General features: G+C 42.4%; 1 protein-coding gene across 3 annotated transcripts in view; it reads left to right on the top strand.

Moving 5' to 3' along the window:
- PPARGC1A (PPARG coactivator 1 alpha) overlaps positions 1 to 25297 on the top strand; it is a 179515-nt gene that overhangs the window by 75328 nt on the left and 78890 nt on the right. For 2 of the 3 annotated variants that reach the window (XM_047090904.1, XM_047090902.1), the window contains exons 1-2: positions 4724 to 4838; positions 9861 to 10040. In XM_047090904.1, the coding sequence (XP_046946860.1) occupies positions 4791 to 4838; positions 9861 to 10040 (228 nt within the window). In that variant the 5' untranslated portion in view covers positions 4724 to 4790. Of the gene's footprint in view, positions 1 to 4723; positions 4839 to 9860; positions 10041 to 25297 lie in introns of those variants that run through there. The other variant, XM_047090903.1, reaches the window with a different exon arrangement.

Raw genomic sequence — 25297 nt, 5'->3', positions numbered from 1 at the left:
AATAAAATACAATGTGCTTTATTTTCAATTTCAGTAAAAAAAAATATTGCTAAATAATCCTATGGAGCATTTCTTATTTATATAACCAATAACTCCCTGCATTATAGATGCATTAACTTGAAATAATTAAGGTAAATGAAAATGTCTGTAGATGCACAAATACGGCAGAATTAAATATCAGACAAAAGCAGATTTTAACCATCCTTTTATTATTTCTTATCTTCACACCTAATAAGCATACTTTTTACTTTATGTTTAGCTTAGTCCAACTGACTGACTGCAGCCCAAATTTTCACTTTTTTTTTTTTTTTTTTTTTTTTTTGGCTTTAATGTGAAAAACGGCAGGAGCAGATTCTGAGGTCTGTGTTAAAATACAGGCTGACTCAGTTGCACAAAACTGTTCTGCAGAAGGTTTTATTGGGGATAAAAGTTGTGTTGCCAAGGTTGTCTATTGCGTTCAGTTTATTTTAAAAAATAAACAAATGAATTCAAGGAAGCATTAAAGCCGTGCAGTGACTTTTCTTCTGTTTGTTTCCCCCAAGGTGCTTTGTTCACACTGACATCATCATGGCAGAACAAAGTAAGATTTGATTTGAGAATGTTTGTGGGCTAGAGGTGTTTGATATACCCTGCTCTGCCACCAACTTTGGTGCCCTGCATGGCCCCAGCTTCAAACATGTCCCAGAGGCTCAGAGCATGTGCTCAGAAACTGACATGGGGTATCAGAATCAATCAGCCCCTCTAGGAATTAAAAGCAAGCAATTGAATGCCTGTTAGCAATGATTAACTTTAAAAACATTAGCAATTCTGGGCAGATCCCTTTCCTTTTCTGGAAGAATGCTCTAGGCAGGCAGCATTCCCAGGAATGTTAGTTTCCAGCTATGTAGACACTCTCTCGGATATAAAGTTACCTCCGGGGTCTTTGCTGGTGCTTTTGACTTGGGAATGAATATTATTCTTATGTATGAAACTTCAGTCCTTTCTAGAAGGGTTTTCAGAGATCTATATGCCATTTTCAGCTGCTCTCTAAACCCTTGCTTTTTTTCTTTTTATACTTTTTCTCAGTTATAAAATGAGTACAAGATAATCTTTATTGAGTAGCTTTGAGGACCAAAATTGATTGAAATATGCTATATAAAATGCTGATCTTAATGTCAAGCTCATGTCAGCCCTGCTATATATATTTTCTTTTCCAGGTTTCTTTTTAAGTTTCAGCCTTTAATTTGTCCTTACATCTCTATTTAAGTTTATAAAAAAACAATGGGACAAAGATATTTTATACTAGTAGCTCTTTACTTCTGAGTTCTCACCTATTTGCAATAATGATGTTAAAACAAATTGTCTTTGCTGCTGTCTACTTGGGTGTTTGAGTTTGATTGTGTTTATTTAGTTTTTAAGTGATAATTGTCTGAAGCAGAGAGGGTGGGAAAAGCCTATAGTTTGGGGCAGTGGTGGGGAAATGTCACATGCTTTGTGTCATATTTTTGTTACGGAATGGAATTATCTCGAAGGTTTATTTTCTCTCTTGTTATCAACTGAGGCTAGATCTCTTGCCTTCACTAATGTTGGAGTCTTGGGAAACGTTAACAGAGCTAGTGAGGGGAGAAATTCCACTGGGGTGGAATCTAGGTTCTGTGAAGATATGGAACATTATGGGCTCTCAACAGATGTTAATAAATACCTCTTTCTATTGTTGGGACAAAGTGGGGTTGATTTGGGTGTGAATTGTAATGGTTAGTGGAAGGACCTTGTACCTAAAAAGGGTGTGTTTTGAGGAGAAGAGGAATCCTGGTATTGGGCAAAGTTGCATTGTTTTTTTTTTTTCATAACAAATTATTTTTCATTTTTAAGGGCTGTCATCCCCCTAAAATTGTCAGCTCCCTTGTGTCCATGTCCTATGCCTTCTCGGTAGTCCTTACAATACGTTGCTGTGGACACAGTCAGATTTCAATAGATCCTCGCTGATTGAAAACAAACATTTGGAAACCTTAGAGGCAGAGCTGATGGAGAGGTATGAGGAGGGCCGCAGGGAGAGAGGAAGAGAAAAACAGTCAAGACAGAGAAAGAATTAAATATAGAAACTGCCTGGGAAGCCAGAAAAGAGCTAAGTTGGTGAGGAACTAACAGTTTATGTTCTCCTGAGAAAAGGAAAAACTGGACAGAAGAGAATTTTTAAAATCTGCAGAGCTAATTAACCAAATTATAAGACCTCTCAAATATCCCTCTCGTTAGAGTTGTGACTTTGAGATTAAAAAAAATAATAATAATAGTGAAAGTTACTCTAATTTGTCCCAAGAATCAATTTAAGTTTGGAATTGTCCCGTCATAGAAACTTGAGGGGAAATGTGCCCTATGCTGTAGCTTATAAATCATGTCAGTGTTTTGACTCTTAACTCCCCCTCATTGTGATGGTGAAGGGAGAAGAAAATGTATATAAAACCACTGTAGTTTTAGTGAGTGTGCTGATTGGATTAAGAAAAAGTGGAATTGGGTGGTAAGAAAACAAGTAAGAAAACCCCAACACCACAATGTGGACAGGTGACAATATCAAAAACAATCATACAAAATGTTCCAGTGCAGAGAACTTCTTTAAAATGTGTGAACAGAATTTAAAAAAATATATGTATATACATTTATATGCTTATAAAGATATGCATGATGGATGCCTAACCTTTGATAAAGACAGTTAAGAGTATCAGAAAAAATCACCACGGGGATCACCTGATAATAATTAATAAACATCAACTCTTATTGGTCAACTGACCACCCTTATTTCACAGTTGGCTGTGTTGAGGGTAGAGCCAATGACCTTTGCCCTGAATTTTAATAATTTACTGCAGTTTTACATTAAATCAGAATATAATTGGGAAGAAAATTAGTGTTTCTTTGTGGGGAGTGCAGAGTAATGCCACTAATTGCATGTATAAAAGCCTTCCCGAGGTTGTATTTTCCTGTTCTTTCTTGATTTAGGAAATTAAAACTACAGTAATTTTCCGCTATTTGTAAGAGGGAAAATGTGCCGGTGAAATGTACTCAGCTAACTTAAAATGTCAAAGCTCTGGGCCATCTTTTTATGTCCAGTAATGACAAACTGTCAATTTCATCACATTTTTCAGGAATTTACTGGCAACTTGTTGCAGGTATCAGAGTAGAAAAATACCTTATAACATGTGTGGTCTGAAAGAAGAAACAGTTTGATTTTTGTTTGTTTGATTTGTCTTCCTTTCACCTTTAATATTGGTGCAACTTTACAGTTAAAATGTGTCAGGGAGAATCACCATTTTTTTTTCTTTAGAAAGAGATGGACAAGAGAGAACCCATTAAATTAACCTTAGTGGAACAGGAGATTAAATTAATAGTGCTTTAAAATTATTTTTAGATACCTGGGGGATTTTTTTTTCCAGAGAAGTTATTATCAAGTAAAAGAATTGAACTGATTTTAAAGTATATTGGGTTGAAAATTTTATTAAAAACATATGTATTCACAAATTTATATACACATGTACATTTCCCTGGAACTTGGAAGGGTTAAATCAGACCACTGTAGTGTTATGGGAAGTGTTTCTCGGCGATCCCCAGTGCCTTGAGTTTGTTATGTATTCAATATGTATGTCATCATAAAACAGTGCACCTGCATTAGCCTTCATTGTCTCAGGGTAGAGGCTGGAAAAAAAAAATTAAAAAGCTCAAGAAATGAATATTTCTGCTAATAGCGTGTCAGTATTTTTCCCTTACTCCACGGACATTCTTGGTCTCAAATGCAAACTGCACAGCTCAGGCACTTGGGTTGGAATCCAGTGTTTATTCAAAAAGGCACCCTAAGGCGGCTGGGGTGGAAATGGTACACGTATGAAAAAAAAGGCAGCCGGGAAACTCAGCTGATCTGAGCACAGCGGCAGCAACTGTATTTACTAACACTTGTTTTCTGGGAGCCTATGAGAGAAATGGAAATAATTAGAAAGGACCTGAAAGGGTGGTATTTTGTTCGTTGTTCTCCTTATAAGGAGCAAAGCAAATTGCAGTAACACTTTGGGAGCTGGTGTTCCCTACCGCCACGGGGACAGCAGATTCCTGGGTAGAGGAGTTTGTTTATACCTTAACAAATACAGACTATTTTGTTGATTAAACAAGCAAAAAAAAAAAAAATGCCTGCCCCATTCTCTGCTTTCAAACACTTCCCCCAATTAGAAAATGTCTCATAAAAATGCATCATGTGATAAGCTCTTGCTTTAGTCCCAAACCGAGCTGGAGTCCACTGGAGGTCTTAGTATTTGAATCCTTGGGGAGTGCACATTTTAGCTAAGAGTATAGTTACTCTGTGATGAAACAGGGAGCTTTGCCACTTGCTTGTTTTGGAAGGAAAATAAATTAAAAAAAGATTGCAGGGGATTTTAGTTATTATATGGCCAGGACTCCGTTTAGAGTCTGTGGCATTCAAAGCTGGCTTTAATCACAGCATGATGCTTGAAGCCTCCAAAAGTCCAAGTGTTTCCTTTCTTTCTTTCTTCTTTCCGTTTTTTTTTTTTTTTTTAAGCGTTACTTCACTGAGGCAGAAGGCTGCCTTTGAGTGACGTCACGAGTTTGAGCAGCAAGCTGCACAGGAGAAGGGAGGCTGGGTGAGTGACAGCCCAGCCTACTTTTTAATAGCTTTGTCATGTGACTGGGGACTGTAGTAAGACAGGTGCCTTCAGTTCACTCTCAGTAAGGGGCTGGTTGCCTGCATGAGTGTGTGCTCTGTGTCACTGTGGATTGGAGTTGAAAAAGCTTGACTGGCGTCATTCAGGAGCTGGATGGCGTGGGACATGTGCAACCAGGACTCTGTATGGAGTGACATCGAGGTGAGCTGGGGCTGGGCTCGGCACTGCAGCCAGGACTGAAGCTTCCCTCCCGATGCAATTATTCCTGTAACGGGGGGGGGGGGGAAGGGCTTGGACAAGGAGAGGAGGCAGGAAAGTATCCCGGGCAGGAGCTTTTGGAAGGGAATCTCAATCTTATCTTAACTCCAATAACTTTGCTATTTTAAGGTGGCTCTGAGATGCCTTGAGCAAATCAAAGCTTAGCTGCTGTCACCCATATCTGTTGCAGTTGGAAACTCTTTCCATGTGCCTTTGGCTCTGTTTCTACTCATATGCAATATTTATGCTCTAAGATATTGATATGAATCAGAAGCTGAAGTCTTTCCAGTGGTGTTTAGTGGCCCGGTTGGAAAAATGCCATTTCTATTTATAATAAGATGAAGATAAAAATATTAAAATGGATGTGCTCAAATATAGTCAGTTTTGACTCTAGTCCGGATTTTTTTTTTTTTCTCTTTTTCCCCTCTCTGTTCATCAGACAGAGAACTCACAAAATCCTAAATAATCCTGCTAGGCTATTTTAGATTGCTTTCCCCACAGCACCACAAAACAAGGGAGCTGATCCCTTTAAAACAGCTATATGTGGTTGAAAGATCTGGTCAGCAAATAAAAAACTATGTACATACGCCTTACGATGCAAGGTTTTGCATTAGCGTCGGTGGCAGGGAAGCCAATGGTTAAATCTCTCTGTACCACGGAGAGCTGCCTGAAGCCGGAGAGAGGAGTTTATGCAGGGCTGTGTGTGGGGCTGCTCGCTGCTTGTGTAAAAATAGACGGCAATACATCAATTCCACAGTCTCTCCTGGCCACAATTCATACAGGGGGAGAAAAGCAAGCCGTTTCCTCATAATCTCTGGAGCCTACAGTGACTAGCGGGGGGAAGGAGGGCCGCGGCATGTTTGCATTCAACACAATGGAATGTTCTCGGAAAGTTTGGGCAACTTGGGAAAGAAGCGAAACTTTCTGCGGACTGCAGCGAGATGTAGCCCAATTGCATTGCACGGGGGACCGGAGCAGCTAACAATGACTCCGGCAGAGGACTGCTAGGGCTCCCTCTGGGCAGCCGAGGGCACGTAGGGTGAGGGGGAGGATCGAGAGCCACACGTGATTTGATTAAATAAGATGTCCATGTGGTGTGGCGATACACATCTAAAGTGAAAATAATTTGGCCGGGCCGGCCGCGAATGCATTTCTCCTATCTAGCGAGGCATGCCCTGGCTGCTTAACTCTTCACCGGGTTTGCACATGTTGGCTCGGGTTGCCCTCTCCTGCCTTGGCAGCTGGTACTCGCGGATCCTGACTGTCCTTATCTTGTTGTGATTTCTCGGTAAGGTGGACTGGATAGGGCTAATTCATACGTGCTGTCGCTATTAGGAGTCAGGGTTCTAAGTGGCTTCAAAGTCCCAAGTGTCTCGGGGCAGCCGGAGCGTCCTGTGGCTGGCTGGCTGGCAGTGTGGGTCTCTCAGCTGCTGTAGTTTCATTTTTCCACCACGCATTATTCTGGATGCTGTTGGGAGTTGATCTGGAAATATGGAGGATTTCCTTTCATCACTGGAATTCCTGCAGTCGTTTTCAAGTCAGCGTCCGGACCGTTTAGAACAGTGGCCCTTTCATGTTCTTCTGAAGGAGGTGAGTTCCCCGGGCTCAGCGTCCAGCCGTGGATTGAGTTGTCGGCGGAGACTGGCCAGTCGCCTCTCTGTTGCACTGGAGGCAGCGAGCTGCGAGAAGCCGTGCCTTGGCGGCCGCAGCTCTGGGAACCACCTCGGCCAGCCTAACGTGTTACGAGCAGCAGGTAGCATAGGCAGTTTTCATTTTTGGAATCATTAATGTTTGCTGTCATCCTAAAACGTATTATGCCCTTTTGCACGTAATGACAGGACAGCACAGTGGTTCATAAAGGCCTATATCGCTGTAGCTACTCAGAGTCCCCAGTGTTTTACAGTTTAATGAAGGTGATGTACAATAAGGTTACCAAGATTGATAGAGACAGTTCACATGACATACCCTCCACTAAGACTGTCATTCTTTACTGCCTGCCCCCCCCCGCGCCCTACTCCCTTTTCCCTCTCCCTTTTCCCTGTCCTCACTAATTTTTTCCTAAGAAGTAAGAATTCTTTTTTCCTTAATATAATTAATGTGGCCAAGTCCACTCTTTCTTCTCTCTCTCTTTAAAATTTACCATCAATGGCACAAAAACCTCCAAAAGGTTAATGGAGAATTATACTTAATTATGATGATTCATTATCATCAGTGCAGTTAAGCTAATTTATTGTCTGCTCCTTAACTAAGGGAAAAGTCTGTTGGGGTGAAAAAACGTACAATAATTAGCCTTTTGTGTTTAGTGACTGCTTTATCCTCTTAAATCTTATTATAAAATTAAGGCTACGGTTGTGAAATAGCTGTCATAGTTGCAAAGAGGCAGGAGAATGTGTCTCTGTAACTGCAAGAAAGACACCTGTTACAGATGTATAGGGAAGCAGTAAATATCAGCATGTCAGATGAGGACAGTTACAGGGCTGGGACTGTTAAGTCTGGCATCATCCAAAGGCCAAATACAAATTAATAACAGGGACACCTGCTATCACTAATGTGTTTTAGATTATCGGGATAATGCCACATTCAGAAACACTGATTTTGCTAGCATGTCCACATTGGCCAGAGCACACGCACATTTCCAACCACAACGTAAGAGCAAAAATGGGACGGAAAGAGAAAAGGGAGGAAAGGAATGCGTGAATGACAGCGTAGTAAAATGCCAGAAACTGATCTGGTCTTTTTAATGGTTTTTCAGAAGTCACTTAAAAATGCACGTACCTGCAAGGGTGAAGGGTGTTGAGCAAGCCATGCTTAGAGAAGGCAGTTGAGGGGAGAGACAGCAAGAAGTTGTTCGCCAGTCGATGGGACACACCGGCATTCCGAAGCTTGGCTTCTAGGTTATGTTCTCCACGACAGGAACTTAAGCCAGATGGACACCTCCTGTGTTTTCCACCTTCATTTTATTTTTTGTTGCAGTTTCTGTTGTTCATGCTTCTTCTTTCTTGTTTAAGGACGGTCCCTCAATGAAGCCCTGGTGGGTTTTGCACCATTGAAAAAGTTACCCTTGTCTCTGAATCGATCATGTTGGGGAAGAGTTAACACTGTGTGTTTGTACCTGGAGGATAAGCAGCGTGGGCCAGTATGGAGACTGGGAAGTGTTACGCCCATAACAGAACGCGAACATTGTACCAGAACAAAATCTCCGCGGCCCAGCCTCCGCCTACTTATAAACCTAGTCAAGTATACCGATCTGCAACTTTGGGCTAACTCGGATAATAAAAAATGGAACGACCGATAAAATGATAAGGAAAGAGTTCAGGTGGAGAGGATTGCCCTTTCTTTTCGCGTTACCGTCGTGCCTGCAGTCTGGGATCTGACTGGGGCCTGGTGGTCTTAGGGAAGAATCACAGTCATCTTCAGGCTGCCCCCGGCCTCCCCTTACCAACTGCTGACTCCATTACCCAGTACCTTCTTCTCAGCGTGGTGCTTACGATCGTGCTGCTGCATATGACCCGTGTAATGTAGCCTGCCAGGGATGACAGGGGTGCTCGAGGAAAAAAAAAAAAAATCTGCATAAAACTTCTTTTATTCAAAACCTAAATGTCAGGCAGAATCTTGAGCTTCAGGCCCAACCGCTGCCTGGATGTGAACAACTCCACGGCATCTCTCCTGACCTTGGAAGGCAGGGCCGTGAGGGTGCCACTTCAGCCTGCGCACCTGCTCTGATTTAGACACCTTGGCTTGCAGGTGGATAAAGTCCTTCTGGCTCTGGTATCACCGGAGCCCCGCAGGAGGAAACTTCTGCAGGGTTCTGCACAGTATGCCGTGAGGAAATCAGCAGTCAGATGGCCGATTGGAGGTGAGAAGACCACCTCTCTGATAACGGGGGGCCACTTCCTTCAAAAAGCCACAGTGTGGGACAATGAAAAGACCACCTACTCCGTGCAAGGAAGTGAATGACTCTTCCAGTCTGACATAGCCTTGCTGACAAGCAGCCCGGCCACAGTATGGGCTATTTTCAACCTCTCGCTGTGTTGAAGTCGTTGAAAAACTCCGAAGGAAAGTAGTTTCTTTTGAATTCACTCAGAGCGTAGGTGAGGAATACATAAATGATGAGAAAAAATACGGTTGTGGGGCGCTATAGGGGTTTTTCCTTCGTAGATGTCAAGCGATCCCGCTCACATGCACTCCCTCCACACTTGACTTACAAGTTAAACGTTGTAAAAGATGTAAAGATCATACAGAAAAACTATGACTTTTGTCCTTATCTCAAGGAACTTGCTTTTGACCTGTTCAAGATGAAGTGCTGTGGCTCATGAAGAGTCAAGTTGCGAGATTTAAATAATAATTCAAGAGAACCATAGACAAGTTAGAGGACTTGCATCATTAGTTGCTAAATGAATTATGTGGATTATAATGGTCAAAAGGAACGTGAATGGAGAAAGTTTTCCTAGTAGAGCTCTTATGCTGCTAGTTTTCATTCAACAATTGTTTATTTTGTTTTTATTACATGTGATGGCGATTCCAAGGTAAAATCAAATTTGTATCCTTCCCTCAAAGAGATTATACTCTCAGGGTAGAGTAGACTTTTGCGTAGAGGTAACTCTATGCAACTGAGAAAGTTGAAACTCGTTCAGTGCTAACCATCAAAAAAGTCCAAATCCAGTTGATTTCTTTTCTTTTTTAAGTTGATTTCTAACTGGAAGAATCAGAGAGGGCTTCACGGAAACACGGCATTTACCATGAATTTGGAGGTAGAATCTTGGATGGAATGGATCAGGCAAAGTATCCATTGAGAGCAAAGTCAGTAAAAGAATTTAGGATGTTTTTTCCCTGGTGGCTAAAACCCTGGAAACCAGCTTTGGTGGTGTGGTTGAATTAACCAGGCTTAATTCCTATCACATGCTATTGCAGTTTAATAAATTCCTGCAGTTAATGAAAGCTTTTTTTCCCCCCTGCCTCCTGCAGTGTGCTGCTCTGGTTGGTGAAGACCAGCCTCTTTGCCCAGATCTTCCTGAACTTGACCTTTCTGAACTAGACGTGAACGACTTGGATACAGACAGCTTTCTGGGTGGACTCAAGTGGTGCAGTGACCAATCAGAAATAATATCCAATCAGTACAACAATGAGCCTTCAAACATATTTGAGGTAAGGGGATCATCCCTTGGCGAAAATTAATTTCTCATTGAACGTGGCTTGGGCCATCATATCATTATTGGCCTGAAAGCATATCGGCTTCTCACTTTGCTGTCATCAAAAGACTTCTTATCACAGGTAGGCCCTTCCTCTTTCGTGGAAGAACAGTGTTTGGCAAATGAGTGGACTCGTTGTTGTCGTTTTGAGATCTGGGGGGGCTAAGGGCCCCTAACAGAGCGCATTACTCTGTGTCGAAATACTAAGGGGTTGTGAAAGCTTTACGGACAAAGAAGAACAAGAGTCTAAACCTGTTTGTTCCTGTCTATTTCCCACAGAAAAGTGCCTAATGTAAATTAATGCGAAATGTAAAAGAATGCATTTTTTTTTTTTATCCAGGAGATTAGACGTCTACCTTTATTTGTCTCACAAAGTTAGTGGGTAGTTATTATTATTGTCATTTTTTTGATCAGACCTCTGATTTCTCTACAGTATAGAAATGTCTAAGCCCAGCTATTCTAATATTTACTTACAAATTAGTAAAAATCGCTTACCTTTCAATAGGGAAAATTACCTCCTAGGCTCCAGACTCTTATTATAAGCCTACCCTATAATAAGGAATGTTAATCTACTCCTATTAAAGTGTTACTTTGAAAAAAGAAGTTCTTTCTTACAAGATCAGCACTCATTTACTTAAGAAGAAATGGTTTCTTAGAGGGACAAACATTGAGCAGTCTGGCAAATGAACTGAATAAAGATTGTTGAGTCAACTAGTTTTCAATATCACCACTACCAGCACCCCCATCATTGTCTAACATCTTCTCCCTGATATGTGCCAGGCCCCATGCGAAGCACTTTAAATGTCTTTTGTATCCCACCAGCAGAACCATTCCTTAAACTTCAGGGTATTTGGTTGAGATCTCAAGTCATTAAGAAAGCCAATTTTACAATATTTATTGAGTTTTTCCAGCACCCAGTGCATAAAAAGCACTGAATAAATGTTTATTGAGTCATTAAGAAAACCAATTTTACAATATTTACTGAGGTTTTTTTTTCCAGCACCCCAGCACACAGAAGGTGTTGAATAAATGTGGGTTGACTGATAAATGACCGGTGACTATAGTAATGTTAATAATAATAGCGATAACAGCAATGGCCAAGCTTTTGAGACACCTGTGCTATGTATGTGTCATCTCGCATATCCCTAAAACAACGTATTTTTTAGGTACCATGAGTACCGTTCCCATTTTCCGTCGAGTCTCAGAGAGGTGAAGTGAGTCTCAGACTCCGAGTCTCAGAGAGGTGAAGTGATTTTCCCCAAATCACACAGTTGACAAATAAAGACCAGGGATCTGAACCCCAAATTGATCTGATGTCCAAGGCCATATCAGTGATAAAAATAGAGTACCAGTGAGGTGGGGTGACAACCATCCTTCACAAAGACATATCAAGCTGCTGCTTTGCTGAATATATTTAAAAATAGAACAGACTCATTCCTTTCAGTGTTGGTTGACATGGGAGCAGGAATAGTTGGGGAGCCAAGGTTGCTGTAGGTTCCGTCCATGGCTAAGAGTTTCTAATATGTCTGAACAGAGTCTTGGATGAGGACTTAAGATGGGGGAGTCCGGGCTGGGGAGAAGAGGCACTGAAGGTCTGCGGTTAGTTCTATTTCCCAGGCTTCTCAGCCGGGTCTTTGAAAGTTCATGTGAGGACTTGGCTAGTTAGAACTGGTAAATTGAACATTCCTCATTCAGTACACTTGTCAGGCGACAGGCCCGTTTTAAGTCATGCTGCATTAAATAAACAGTACTTTAAAAAATGTCCATCTCTATAGACCTCTTATCTAAAAATCGGTATTCCATTTTGGGTGATTGCCATGCATTTTGTAGGTGATGGCCAGGGAATAACTAAAAGGTGGGGGTGGGGGCCATGGCGTGGGAGTCAGTGCCTCCCCGGTGAGCTAGTTTCAAAAAAAAATCCCTTCCCCATGACCTTGTGTCCCCATATTTCATGTTGTGGCACCTGCATGAGGCATTTCTCATCGGTACCTTGAGGAGACTTGGTTCAGCAACTGGTTATATATAGGTGCTTTAATCTACACGAAGACACCTCTTTTGGTTCTGTGTATAACTTTCTACCACTGATAGAATTGTTTTCAATGCTCTAAAACACAGGGTTCATTTAATTTAATTTCTCATTAGCTCATTTTAAACCAGTGACTCTCAACCGAAAGCAATTTTGCCCCCCAAGGGACGTTTAGCAGTGTCTGGAGATGTGTTTGATTTTTTTTTTTTTTTAGGACCGAAGGCAGGAGGACGCTCCTGGCGTTTCGTGGGTAGAGACCACACACAGGACAGCTTCCCACAACAAGGAGCTGTTTGGCCCCAGAGGATAATAGTGCTGAGGTTGAGAAACCCTAAAAAAAAAAAAAAGTCACTGAAATTCCCTTTTGTAAAACACTAAAGATGAACTGGTCAGGTTTCAGAGAGACTACATAGTTAAGACACAGGATATGAAGGATCAGAAGCTGGGGCGCCAGGGTGGCTCAGTCCGTTAAGTGTCCAACTTCAGCTCAGGTCACCACCTCGCGGTTTATGGGTTCGAGCCCTGCGTCGGGCTCTGTGCTGACAGTGCAGGGCCTGGAGCTTGCTTCAGATTTTGGGTCTCCCTCTCCCTCTCTGCACCTCCCCCACGCGTGCTCTCTCTCTCTCTCTCTCAAAACTAAAATAAACATTCAAAAAAACTATGTAAAAACAATCAGAAGCCATATAAAATTGTGGAGATGCCCAGGGCCTCGGGACTGAGATGTCAGGAATTCTGTCAGTGACAGCAGAAGTGACCATTTAGATAACTGTAACCGTTTTCTCTGATGTCACAAAACTCATTCTTCTCTGTCTGTGCAAAGGGTAAGGCCGTATGTGGCAATACTGTGACCCAGGGCCGCGGCTTCCTGAGCATTTGCATACAGCCAGCATGCCTCTACTCTTTGCCCTCTAGCGTTAAACTCAGACATCTTTTCTATAACAGGGGGGAAAAAAAAAGTGTGTGCGGAGCACAGGTGGAATTCGAAAATTGTGTCTTCCCCTGGGCGGTTGGTCCACGCACAACACGGTAACCCTTGAACGGCCACGGCTTTGTGTAGCTCCCTGCGGCTCCCCGAAGCCCTTCCCGGAGCCTGTGCCTTTAAGCCTCTCCCCGCGGACTTTACCCCGGGCTCACTTTCTTCCAGTTCTCAAAGCCCTGCCTCATCACATTTGTGAAGTCCTTGTACTTGAGCAAGCCAAACAGTCACGGTTTCCGCCACCTCTGATGTGCCAATACGAAGCATTATCTACCTCAGATTCCCAGAATAAAATAAGGCACCAGGAGTGAAACACTTTCCCTGGCTCAAGCAGCACGTGGAAACTGACCACAGGGTTTCTGAATTCTAATCAAAGCAGAAAGCAAGGGGTGTTTAGCGATACGGATGGGATCCGGGTGGCTTGCAGATCGTGTAGCAGAATGTTAAAACCCCACGAGTGCGTAGAAATTCCTTCCTTTGGCCTCTTCCGTGCGTTCGGATCTAAGTTTAATTTTTATCGGACTTTAGAAGAAAAGAAGAATGGCATTGAATGTCACGGTTTGGGGAGGAGTGAATTCCTCCGTGAGAGCCGGCGCAGGGGGGGGGGGGGGCGGGGGGGCAACGCGCAGTTGTCCATGTCGATTGAGAAATTGGACACACAAACAGCCGTCTCTGCTTGCACAACCTCTGTCGGAGGTGTAAATGCAGGTGACCAGGTATTATTCAGAGGCCACTTAGAAGAAAACAGGACACAGGCGTTTGTAGGTGCGGCCTCCTGTGAATCTAATCCATGTGTCAGGAAAACAGGATGCTGTCTCTGGACCGGTTGGTAGCAAGATTTATGTTTCAGAACATTGCAACATAACTTCCTTCCCTCTCTTGCCTTTGTGCATTGTTTGAAGGAGGCGAATAAAGGAGTACTTTTACAGCATGGCATGGTGTAAGGATGGGTGGCACGGGATTAGTTTAAACAGCGCATTGGCCCTTCTGGGTCACCGTGGGCCACCTTGTCCCTGCTTTATTTGAATATCTGCTTTCAGTGCCTCCTTGATACAACTGAATGAGCATCTTTCATTCATTAGTCTCTTACTTCTGAATGCAGCTACTTGGAGTTCTTTACAACACGGCAAGGGAGAATGTAGTTGTCTCTAGGTCGTTACTCATAATATGTTCTGAGGCCTGCCTTTGCGAATGGGCAGAGAAGGGCTCACAGCTGCACCCAGCATTCATGTCAGGTGATTACGGGGACTCCGCGTAAGGTCTGACACTGTGAACTTTTGTGGGAGTCAAACTGGGGGTAGTTTCCTGCTATCTGTTCCTAAGGTATCCTATCATGCTAACAAGGGAATTATGATTGGAGGCTTTTGAGGATGCTTAATTATTCTGGTGAGGATGTAAATGATTTTATATTTCTTCTTGTGACTTTCAATTGTATTCTTTTTTTCTCTAAAATGGGCATATACTATGTACTTACCAAAGAGTTAAAAAAAAAAAAAAAAGCAATCAAAATTTGGCTCTTCAAGTGATCGTGAGCATTTTAGAAGCAGGGGACTTGCTTGTCTTGTTCCCTGAAGTTTTTCTAGATGTTTTGTTAGAAAACATCAGAAAGTAAGTACTGAAAATATTTACAACATAATGAATGAACGGACCATCATACATTTATTGATGGCGTGAACTGCCTTAGGTCATGTGAAGATTACATACAAAGCAGAAAGGCTCTGTTTCCTAAAGGACCTCAAGCCTGATTTGGGATGTCAAGTGAAGAAATGCAGAGCACTTAGCAAACAATGAAAGACTGCATACACATATGTATGTATATATGTATATGTTTATAGTTTAGCAATTAAATAACATAAGACTGTATATTCATGTATATGTGTACATGTATATTTAAATACACGGGGTTACATATTAATATTATATTATATATTCTATATGTGTGTGTGTGCATATATACGTGTGTGTGTGTGTGTGTGTGTGTGTGTGTGTGTGTGTATCCTAGCTGAGGAGGGAAGCAGAAAGAATAACTTCACCATGGCTAATAAGAGAATAAGAGTGAAGTGTTTTCGTACAGGGGGTATGACAGTGAGGAGTGTGATACCCCCAAAGTAAAATATATACTGATAGGAAGGTAGGAGTAGGAGGAGTAGGTTTGGATTTAGGGTGGGTACAAAATTATAGCCGTCCATGGGACCCCGGTTGGGAATGTTTAGAGTTTACATAGTAGGGATTGGGGTGCCAGTGAAGATTTCTAGCAGGAGAGCCCTATAATGGAGATGGGATTTAAGGGTGTTCATTCTGATAATCGTAAGAGCTGTGGACGAGCAGAAAGTAGAAGAAATTGGACAGCAGGGCTTGCTGCATTTCCAACACCATGCAATGCAGGTGCAGCGAAGGGACAAGGTGACAGCAGAGGGGATGGTGTCCAGGGAACAAAGACTTGAAGCACCTTGAAGGAAAATTCCATCAGCCCTGATGAATATGAGTTAGGTTAGAGAGGGAAGTGGCAAAGAATGCTAACTCAAAAATACTCCAAAGGGAACCAGAACTCCACGGAGAGCTTCCTGGTTACGTTTCTACTCACCTTTAGGAGCCGAAGTACCTTCTTCGGACTTGTGAGTCATTTTACAAAGGGGTTCCCCATCTCTCTGCTGCCTCAGGGGCAGAACATATTTAACCCAATCCACAAATTTATGTGGTGTCTGCTTTTTTTCGCTTGTCTCCTTGGAGGAAATTCTGCAGCCTTCCATGGTAATGAATTCCTGCTCCTGACTGTGCCTGTGGTCAGACAGACTTTTCTATGAATGGCAAACCTCTTGGAATTTTAACACAACGACAGAGAAAAAATATGAAAAAATATGCGTCAGAGCACCCTCACCTTAATTTAATCATCAGGAGAATAAATTTCCCTTTGTTATTTGGAGACGCTGAATTAGTTTACAATAATCACTTCTTTGAGATTTCTGGGATTTCCCATTTGCAATCAATAAATGTTTGTCATTTGAATGAAATTTACAGCCCCCAACCAGATTTTTGCCACACTTGGCAATGACACTTAACGGAGAACATCAACTTCAAGGAAGAAAATAATAGCCGTTTAAGTGGGGAGATAATTGGCTGTAACATAAGAACATTGAAAAATGTTGAAACTCATGGAGACTTATGGAGTATTTTAAAAATTTATGTTGTACTTATCTTTGCCTTTGTAATCTACCACAAAATTCCAAATTCTGGGTATAAATCAGTTAGATGTTCATCTTGGAGAGTCACAAATCAGGAAGCAACAATCTGACCCAGCCTGTGTGCTGCTTTGTTTTCAACCTCTACTGTCGGCTTATCTTGAGGGAGACTAAAGAGTGTTGTTGTTGTGTGTGTGTGTGTGTGTGTGTGTGTGTGTGTGTGTGGTCATCTACCCACCTCAGTTAGAGATATTTTAGACTTCTTGCCTTGATAACATCTGCCTTATCTTGGGAACATCTGGTTTATCACCGTATTTCCTCCCTGCCATTATGCTGACCGCTGGAAAAATAGGGCTCAGGAGTCCTGACCCACACGGTGATGTCTAACTGGCATCACCCCCCACTAATAAATAGCAAGTCGCTTGCAGGTGCTGGTTACATGACCATCTTTCACCATCACTAACTCTCCTGGTGCCTGCTTTTGCTAATGTAAGTTGTGGTTACAGGAGACGAGGTCGGCGGCTGTTTTTCATGGAAGTCGATCCAGTCCTTAGCCATTTGCAACTTGGAAAGTGAGAATCTATATGTTTAATTAGGCACAATGATTGCAGAATGTACCATTTTGTGTTTTTTTGAGTAGAGACCAATTATTTCATGCCGGATACTCTAGGTGTTCTCAGATGTGGGTGAGCCATTTTATGGGCATAGCTTAGGTTTCCCCCATCTTCTGGATTCATTTAAGTGGATAATTTAACTAAAAATGACTCTGCCCAGATTTCTTTGGGGCCAGAAAAGTGGAGACCCACATTCACAAGGAGGTAAACCTAGAGAGGAATCAGGAAAAAGTGGCTCATGGCCTCTTAGATTTACTTGAAGGATATTAGTGTTGGTTAAAGTAATCAAGATTCGGGGTGCTGGATTGGACAAACTGGCTATTTGTGTAGCCACGGTGTGTGCTTGTATAGTAACCTTACACATATGTTGTGTCTATTTGTCCATGTCCCCCTGTCTGTATGTGATATCGTGGAGACACAGCCCAACAGATGGCTCACCTCTGAATGAGATCAACACACAAAGCAGATAAAAAGATGAACTTTAAAGCTCATGTTGTTAAACAGAGAGCCAAATTGTTCTTCTACTGTTCCCTACCCTAGACTTCACGTTTTTAACAAGGTTAATTTGTCCCTATGATTACATGCCTATTCTTTTAGCAATGAAAACTTTTATTGTGGGTTTTATAAAATGAATTACCTGTAATGTAGAACAATTTTGTAAGGACCATTTTTTTCTTTCTCTTTCTTTCTTTCTTTCTTTCTCTCTTTCTTTTCTTTCTTTCTTTCTCTTTTCTTTCTTTCTTTCTTTCTTTCTTTCTTTCTTTCTTTCTTTCTCTTTTCTCTTTTCTTTCTTTTTCTTTCTTTCTCTCTTTCTTTCTCTTTCTTTCTTTCTTTCTCTATTTCTTTCTTTCTCTCTTTTTCTTTTCTTCTTTCTTTCTTTCTTTCTTTCTCTTTTCTTTCTCTTTCTTTCTTTCTTTCTTTCTTTCTTTCTTTCTTTCTCTCTTTCTCTCTCTCTTTCTCTCTCTCTTCCCACCTGTGAGGCTACTTCCAAGATTGTGTGCTCTGAAGTATAGTTTTGAAAGCAGAGCAGGATACGAAATTTTCCTGTAGCCTGCCACAGATGCTGACTTACAAGTAGCTAGGATGAGAGGTAGGGAAGGGGGAAGAGAGATACACAATGAAATACACGCTTTTATTCTTGGCAAGGGCAAAATTTTATGAAGATAAATGGCTTCTTATCCGTTAGGCCATTTGTCCCAAAACAATGATGGGAGATACTTTTGTGCCTTTTCTGTTCCAAAGTGATAGAATAATTTGCATAGTCTGAGATTCTAAACACCATTACCTTGTAGACCTGCCCATCTCTATTACTACTGTGAGTTATTCATTCAGGGTTTGCAGCCAAATGGGTTAATGAGTTACCAGATCTTGCGTAAAATGACTTGGCCTGACTTTGAAGCAACTACTTTTTCCTTTTTTTTGGCCAGTCTTGTGATTGGTGTTAATTCGCTCTAGAGACCAAGCCTCCTATAGAATCTTTTTTGTCCCCCCCCACCCCCCAGAAGTATCTTCCTTAAATACTGTCCCTGTAACCATTTTCATTCTTTCCCAAACTTGTGCTTGAAGGCAGTCAGTGCAAGGAGCTGCAAGCAGGCTGATAGGGCAGGGAGGAGGGAGGAAACTCGGTAGCCAAATCCTTGGTGGCTGATGCCTTTCCTTGTGCCAAATCAGCACCATTTCTCGGAGCCCTGTCTGCAGCACAACTGAGTTTAGAGTGAGTTCCTTGGTGTTCCTCACGCAAAATGCAGAACTGGAGCTCTGAACTTTGAAGGAAAGCCTCAGAGCTATTTGCAAAGTGCTGGTGCTTAGTGAATACTAAATTACATTTAGGAAATCGTCTACTGCTACCCGTTATACTTCATTTTTATTCTTGACACAGACACCTAAATCAGAGAACAGTAACATTTCAGAGATTATGGAAGCAGTTTGGGTATGTTCCAACACTATAATAGGATCAGAATTTTAAGGCCTTTTGTATTATTACCAATAGTCACTTAGTTTCTGCTGCAGTGTACTTTGTGGGGAATTACAGCTTTTACTAAAAAGATTAAAATGCTATTATGCAAATGATTGCAGTATGTTATTATGTTTACAAATTAACATCCATGGCTCAACACACAAATTAACTAACTATTCTATCTATGTTATTAAGGATTTAATAAAGTAACTGTTAATAAAAATGGGTAGCTTGGAACACTTAATAGGAAACAATCGTGATTTAACACAGAACTCGAGCGTGGTGTTTAATGTTCTAGGTGATATAATGGTAAAATAAAGTTGAGCAAAGCACACAGAAGAACCAGGACCGTGTGAAACGCAGAGCTCCTTGTCTGAGATGCTGACGACCATGAACTAAGTAGCTGCAGGCTACAACGTACAGTGGGCAGCATATCAATAAATCTAAGCAAAGCACACAAGGCATCTTCTATTAATAAATAGTTCATTGAAATGATAATTGCCCTCCATTACATGTGTCATATGTTCCGTACACGCAGAGAATACTTACATTATTCTAAGATGGAGCTCAGAGCAAATTTTGATGTGGCGAATGGGATTTCGCTGCAGAATATCACCGTGTGATAAAAGAGGAGAAGGCCAGGTTCAGACTAAGATGGCTTTACAAACAGGCTGCAAATTGCTATTCCTGGCTGTTCATAAGAGATCATAAAAGCAAGGAGATAAGAACCGCCAAGGTCCCTGAGAAATGAACGTATGTGATTATGTTATCTTGTGGGTTGGCTTTCCTAGACAGACCGACACCACCACTTTCGTCCAATAGGAAAAGGAGAGAGAGAGAGATGCAGATTCTGGATGGCAAACTTTGTTAGATTGGGGAAGTTCCAAAGCACTGTAATTAAAATGTTTCCAAAGAGACCCAGGATTCCCATCACCGAATCCTTTGCTGGATCTCAAAACAAGAGCGAGAAGTGTTACCCAATACTAAGCAAACAAACAAACAACGAGGACACAAAAGAGTCACTAGACAATCCTGAAACAACTTGGTTTCGATCTCAAATGTTGGGGACTTACTGTTCTTAGCAGCGAGATAAAAATGTTGAAGACTCCTACGTAAACAGCAGCCTTTTTAGGCCAACCTGAAAATATATAATTATGTAACAAATCAACAATTACCTTTCCAGGTCTACCTACCGAGGGCAACTAACCTGAGCTTCTGAGCGGGAATATCTGGGTATACTTAAGAAGCACGAGCAGGGAAAGCAACCACAAACTTGGTCAAGGTTTGGTGTCCTTGCGTACAATACAAGCAATTTGTTTTGTTCTGAGTCCCACCTCTGTTGGAAAAACTACTTATGCAAATGTTTGATATCTAGCTCCAGCAAGGCGCCTGGTTCCTTCATTTCCTTCCACATTCGGATAAATTGTGTTGTTCTTCACTCTTCCAAATTTGTCCTTGTGGAAGCAAACGCTTGCAAATTGGTTGAAGCTCACTGAGGGGAAAGAGAGGGAGGGAGGGGAGCGGGAGGAAGAGGGAAAAACCTGACCCCAAACAGTTGCCGGGGACAGCTTCTGGTTTGATGGTTTGTGGCCTTGTCCGGTTCCCAGGCACCTGATCGGGAAAGTGGTACAGTCCTGTTATGCAGGCATTCTGGAACGCCTGCCAACATTCACCTGACATGACCAAGGTTTAAAGTACTTGCTGTAACTTGAGGGAGCGTAGTGGAAACGTGTGCCTGTGTATGTGCATACACATTTACATTTCTTTTCTTTTCTTTTTTAGAGGAAAACACAAAGCGATAACTCGCCATAGAAGGGTGGTAAAATAATTAGTCCAGCAGACAAATGCCTTGGCCCATGTTTAAACAGAGCTTTAAGGACACAGTGTTCTCAACAGTCACATATCTAAATACAAACCAGTGTCAGCTGCCATGCAGACCAGAATGTAATAGCCCGTTCTCACATAGGTCATCGCCAATCCATTTTGGTCGCAGTCACACTGCACATCTGTTTCTGCATGCTGCAGCTTCTTAAGGCGGCATTTAGACTTCGTAAGGACACAAACAACCAAGCTATAAATTCCCACTGCTGGAGTTATTTTGAATAAGTGTATACTGTTTCATATTTATAATGGTGAGGCTTCCTAATATTCACAGTGAATATATAACACCGATCAGTTCAACAAGCATGAAATTGTATGTTGTCAACTTGTCACATAAATAGAGTCCTATTCAGGCTTGCGATAATGTTGAACTAACATTTTTTTCCCCCGCGATCGTCGAGAGGGTCACAAAAAAGTAGGGAGGTAGCACTTCCTTTGGGTAGATAAACAGTCAGGGCCATTGTAAAGTTGATATTCACGATGATGGGTCCCTTTTCTTCCCTCCCTCCGAAGCACTTGTTTTTCTTGGGTGAATGCTAATTGGCTAATCTGGTGTGTTTCTTCTGCCATCCAATGGTATCATTTGCAGCCAGTGCTAGAAAGCTTTTTTTGGGTTGTGTATGTGTGAGTAGCTTTTTTTGTGCTCCTTTAAAACAATTTTTTTTTTCCTATTCTTGGAGCGCAAATCAGCGCTAATTGTCATGAAATTCTCTAGCTCTACTCTGGCAAGCTTTCTTGTTGTCTCTGCACCTCTGTTAACTCTTAATTCAGTACCAGATCCCTGGTGAAAGCTGGGCATTTGGGGTGAACTCTCCTGGTCTGGGGGATTTAGAGAGATGGAGAAAAGAAATTACTGAATCCAAATTGCAACTTACTGGAAGGAGAGGAGAAGGCAGATGAAGTGTCCTCACCAGGAGCTAGGGAGAAATGGCAGGTGCCACTTTCCACAGCGACTGGTATTTCTGCACCAGAGGCGAGAGTAGAAACTGACGTCGAGTACTTTCTCACTTTTGAGAAATTCTTAGGCGTGTTCCGCCCTCCTCGTCTTCCTCAAACGGCCTGAAGACGGCAAGTGTCACAGTGTGTCTCTGCAGGTGTGGTGGTTTGTCCCATCAATTGCTAACTCAACACCTCAGGGCAGTGCATTAGAAGACAGCTGTTAGGGAGGACTGTTATCCCCACCGGTCTTTTCATCCCGTATCGCTTGTGATACAGGTGGTCACATTTTCTCAGATGGTTTCCAGCTTTTGCGTATTGTCGCATTGCTTCGTGCTTCTCGATTTTAAAAGTTCTTCTATTACTTGTTTACCCATCCATATCCAAAAATAATTATCGTCGCCCACCATCATCGCCAATTTCTGGAAAGGCAGTGGTTTAGAGTCAACACAGTCCATGGCCTCAGGAAGCTCACGGTTAGTGATAAAGACAAGTTGTTCAAATCAAGTGAGATAAGCTGTGTGATAGAGACAGCAAAGCAGGAACTTTCTCCGCCTGCTTATTACCCTGGTCATCGCTAACACATCAGTTCTACCCTTCTCTGAATTGGCACACTTACCATTTCCAGAAAGGCCTTCACCTTGAAGCGGGATTTTTCTGGAGAGCAGCTCTCCTAGTCACTGGGGCCGTCCATTCCAAACCGAGAGCCCGGGCATAGGGTCCAACAAGTGCAGGGCAGTGGAACAGAATATTTGAAAATGGGAGACCTGAGCTTTCCGGTTTTCTACACATAGCGTATCAAGGAAAACAGCAGTTTGCTCCTTGGAATTGCTGAGGGAGGACAAGAGGAAGCCAACCTCAGGGAGGAACGCAGAGCTGTCAGCAGAAAGTTCTTTAACCCAAGTGCAAGGCTGACGTGATTAGAATGTTGTGCCCCTGGCAAAGTATATGGGGCTCCTTTGGAGGAAAACCATTTTGCACCATTTTAGGCCTAGTGACCTTTCTCTCTGAGAATGATATTTCTGTCCAGCCAGAAGGGCTGGCACGCTTTTGCCTATATGTGACACCCTGCATATGTGACTTTTCTGTCTCTTGGAGCCCTCTTCTCATTGACTCATGGGATAATCCTACACGGGGACTGTCTTGTTGCACACGAAGAATGTAGACCTACCCTCTTCTTCTTCTCTGTTGAGGTACCAAGCATTGCACCTCTACTGAGCTATGCTCAATATTTCCTGTAATACCTCAGTTTAAATCTCTTCTCCCCAGTCTTTTCTCAGAGGCTTATTTCTGCTTTGGAATAGTGCTTACGTAGGGAGAATTAGGTGCCTCTATTATAGGAACGCCCTTGGTTTTTCCACAGGCTCTTGGCCTAAGGACGTTAGCTTCCCCGGGTGCCATTTCATTTGTTCAGATGTGAAGTTGGAGTGTCTCATTTCCAGCCACAGTTCTCCTGGCTGCCCAGGGATTCTGGCCAACTCAGATTCTGTCCAGAAATGTTCTCATGTCAGGATCCTCTCGTGTCTTGCCAACACATGCTTAGCAGGGACACCCTGCTCTCCTCTGAGCTGCATCTATCAGCCTGGTTTTTTTGTTTTTTGTTTTGGTTTTTGTTTTGTGTTTTTCAGGCAGTGCTGCCTGATGGGCGGGCTCACCTCCTGTTCCTGCCGGAGAGGAGTCCAGGCGAATGCCTGAGCATTTGAGTGCAGTGATGCTGCATGGGATGAGTGACTTCTCTCTCCTGCTGGTCCCCAATTCCAGGGCTCTGCGTGCAGCAGATTTGAGAGTTACATTAGGTCACAGTGCCACTTTCTAGCTCCTTTAATCCTGTCACCCGGCAATCCCACCGACGTGGCCGAGGTGGCTGTCCCTGTCCTAAAGGAATGTATGTCAGTTTCTCCTGGGACAAATCTAGTCTGGCTGCTTTGCAATATTTGTTCCAACAAATATTTTGACAAAGTTTTGTCCAAGTTTGTCAAAGTTTTGACAATGTTTTGACAAAGACATTCTGTCTGCACAGAACCAAAGAATTCTCTGTGTTTAGATGCATTTGGAGGTAACTGTTCTTGGCAGATAACTGAGTCTGGTCACCCACATCGCGTGGTCCATGTCCCATCTAATTTGTCTTCGAATGGCAAACGGTTTCTTCTCTGAGTCAGCCAAAGGCATGATACCCTCCGACAGTCCTGGGTGACCTCCCTGCTGCTTTTGTGACACAACAAAACAAAACAAAACAAAACAAAACAAAACAAAACAAAACAAGACACTGATCCCACTTTTTCCCTCTCATTGCTGGTTCATTTTTATTTCCAGCTCCATGTTTCATAGCTGGAAGGGAAGATATATGTTCCACAGATAGGATGCATTTTTACTTAATCATGGTGCTTATTTTTATAATTCATATTAGGAGACCTCATTTCTTCGGCCGTTATTAACTTAGTATTATTAATTGTCCGAAACATAGCTGAGAAGCACACCATTTGTAAAACTGTCTCGGAGAAGCCAAACTGGAGGCAGAAAAATCATACCCTCACACTGAATGCATTTTCTTCCCGGATAAGCTTCTCCAGCCCTCCCTTACCACTTGCTTCCTTTTGTTTTACTTACAATTTAAACCAATCTGGTTATCTGTTTTCCAAGCACATGGGAGATTAGAAGAAATGATTTAGAAGGTTAATGAGCTGGTGGAGGCAAGGAGATCATAGCAGGAAGTGGGCCCTGACCAAAAGAGATGAGACAAAAAATTACCAAAGAAGGTGGCACGCACTCAAAATAGGACTGGGTTTGGGGGCACGCAGCCCCGTTTTTCTCGGGGCTATATTTCCAAATAGCTCCCTGTGGACCTTTAGCAGTATCACCCAATGCTACAAAAATCAAATCTCGCGGGGCGCCTGGGTGGCGCAGTCGGTTAAGCGTCCGACTTCAGCCAGGTCACGATCTCGCGGTCCGTGAGTTCGAGCCCTGCGTCGGGCTCTGGGCTGATGGCTCAGAGCCTGGAGCCTGTTTCCGATTCTGTGTCTCCCTCTCTCTCTGCCCCTCCCCCGTTCATGCTCTGTCTCTCTCTGTCCCAAAAATAAATAAACGTTGAAAAAAAAAAAATTTTTAATAAAAAAAAAAAAAAATCAAATCTCGCAATTTTTAAGATGGGAGAAGTCCGAAAACGATTTTGAGCTCTTTCCGTTCAATGCTTTAGTAACAAGTTGGGTGCTTGAGTAAGTCAGCCTCTCGTTTCATCTGCACAAGTGTCTGTGTGGATTAATGCCTGACGAGGAGGATAAATGAGGCGTATATACAAACGCACATGCCCATTTTTGGATCTGAAAGATTTTCATGGAGTTTTGACGTCATTCTGTAAGACTTTCCCATGTAACAGCCCTAAATGAGACAGTGCTCCATGACATGCTGAACTTCATTGTATGATCTGTGAGATCACTTGCTCCCTTAAAAAATACAGCTGTTAAAATTTCCTCTGATAAAGAGGCTGCTGACTTTTTTTCTTCTCTTGTCAATACTAAAGCTCTTTGGCTACGGGGCCATTAGTCAAGACAAATACAGCTCAGCAGAGCTATTCTTAAGTTAGTAATTCCCCACCTTACTTTAGAATGAAATTACCTATACTTTTCCCCTTTCCTGCTCTCTTCCCC

Source organism: Lynx rufus, unplaced genomic scaffold (assembly GCF_022079265.1).
Source record: "Lynx rufus isolate CCGP_SWC_20201006 ecotype Redwood Valley unplaced genomic scaffold, mLynRuf1.p SCAF_3, whole genome shotgun sequence".
Lineage (NCBI taxonomy): Eukaryota > Metazoa > Chordata > Mammalia > Carnivora > Felidae > Lynx > Lynx rufus.
This window is presented reverse-complemented; position numbering and strand designations above follow the sequence as displayed.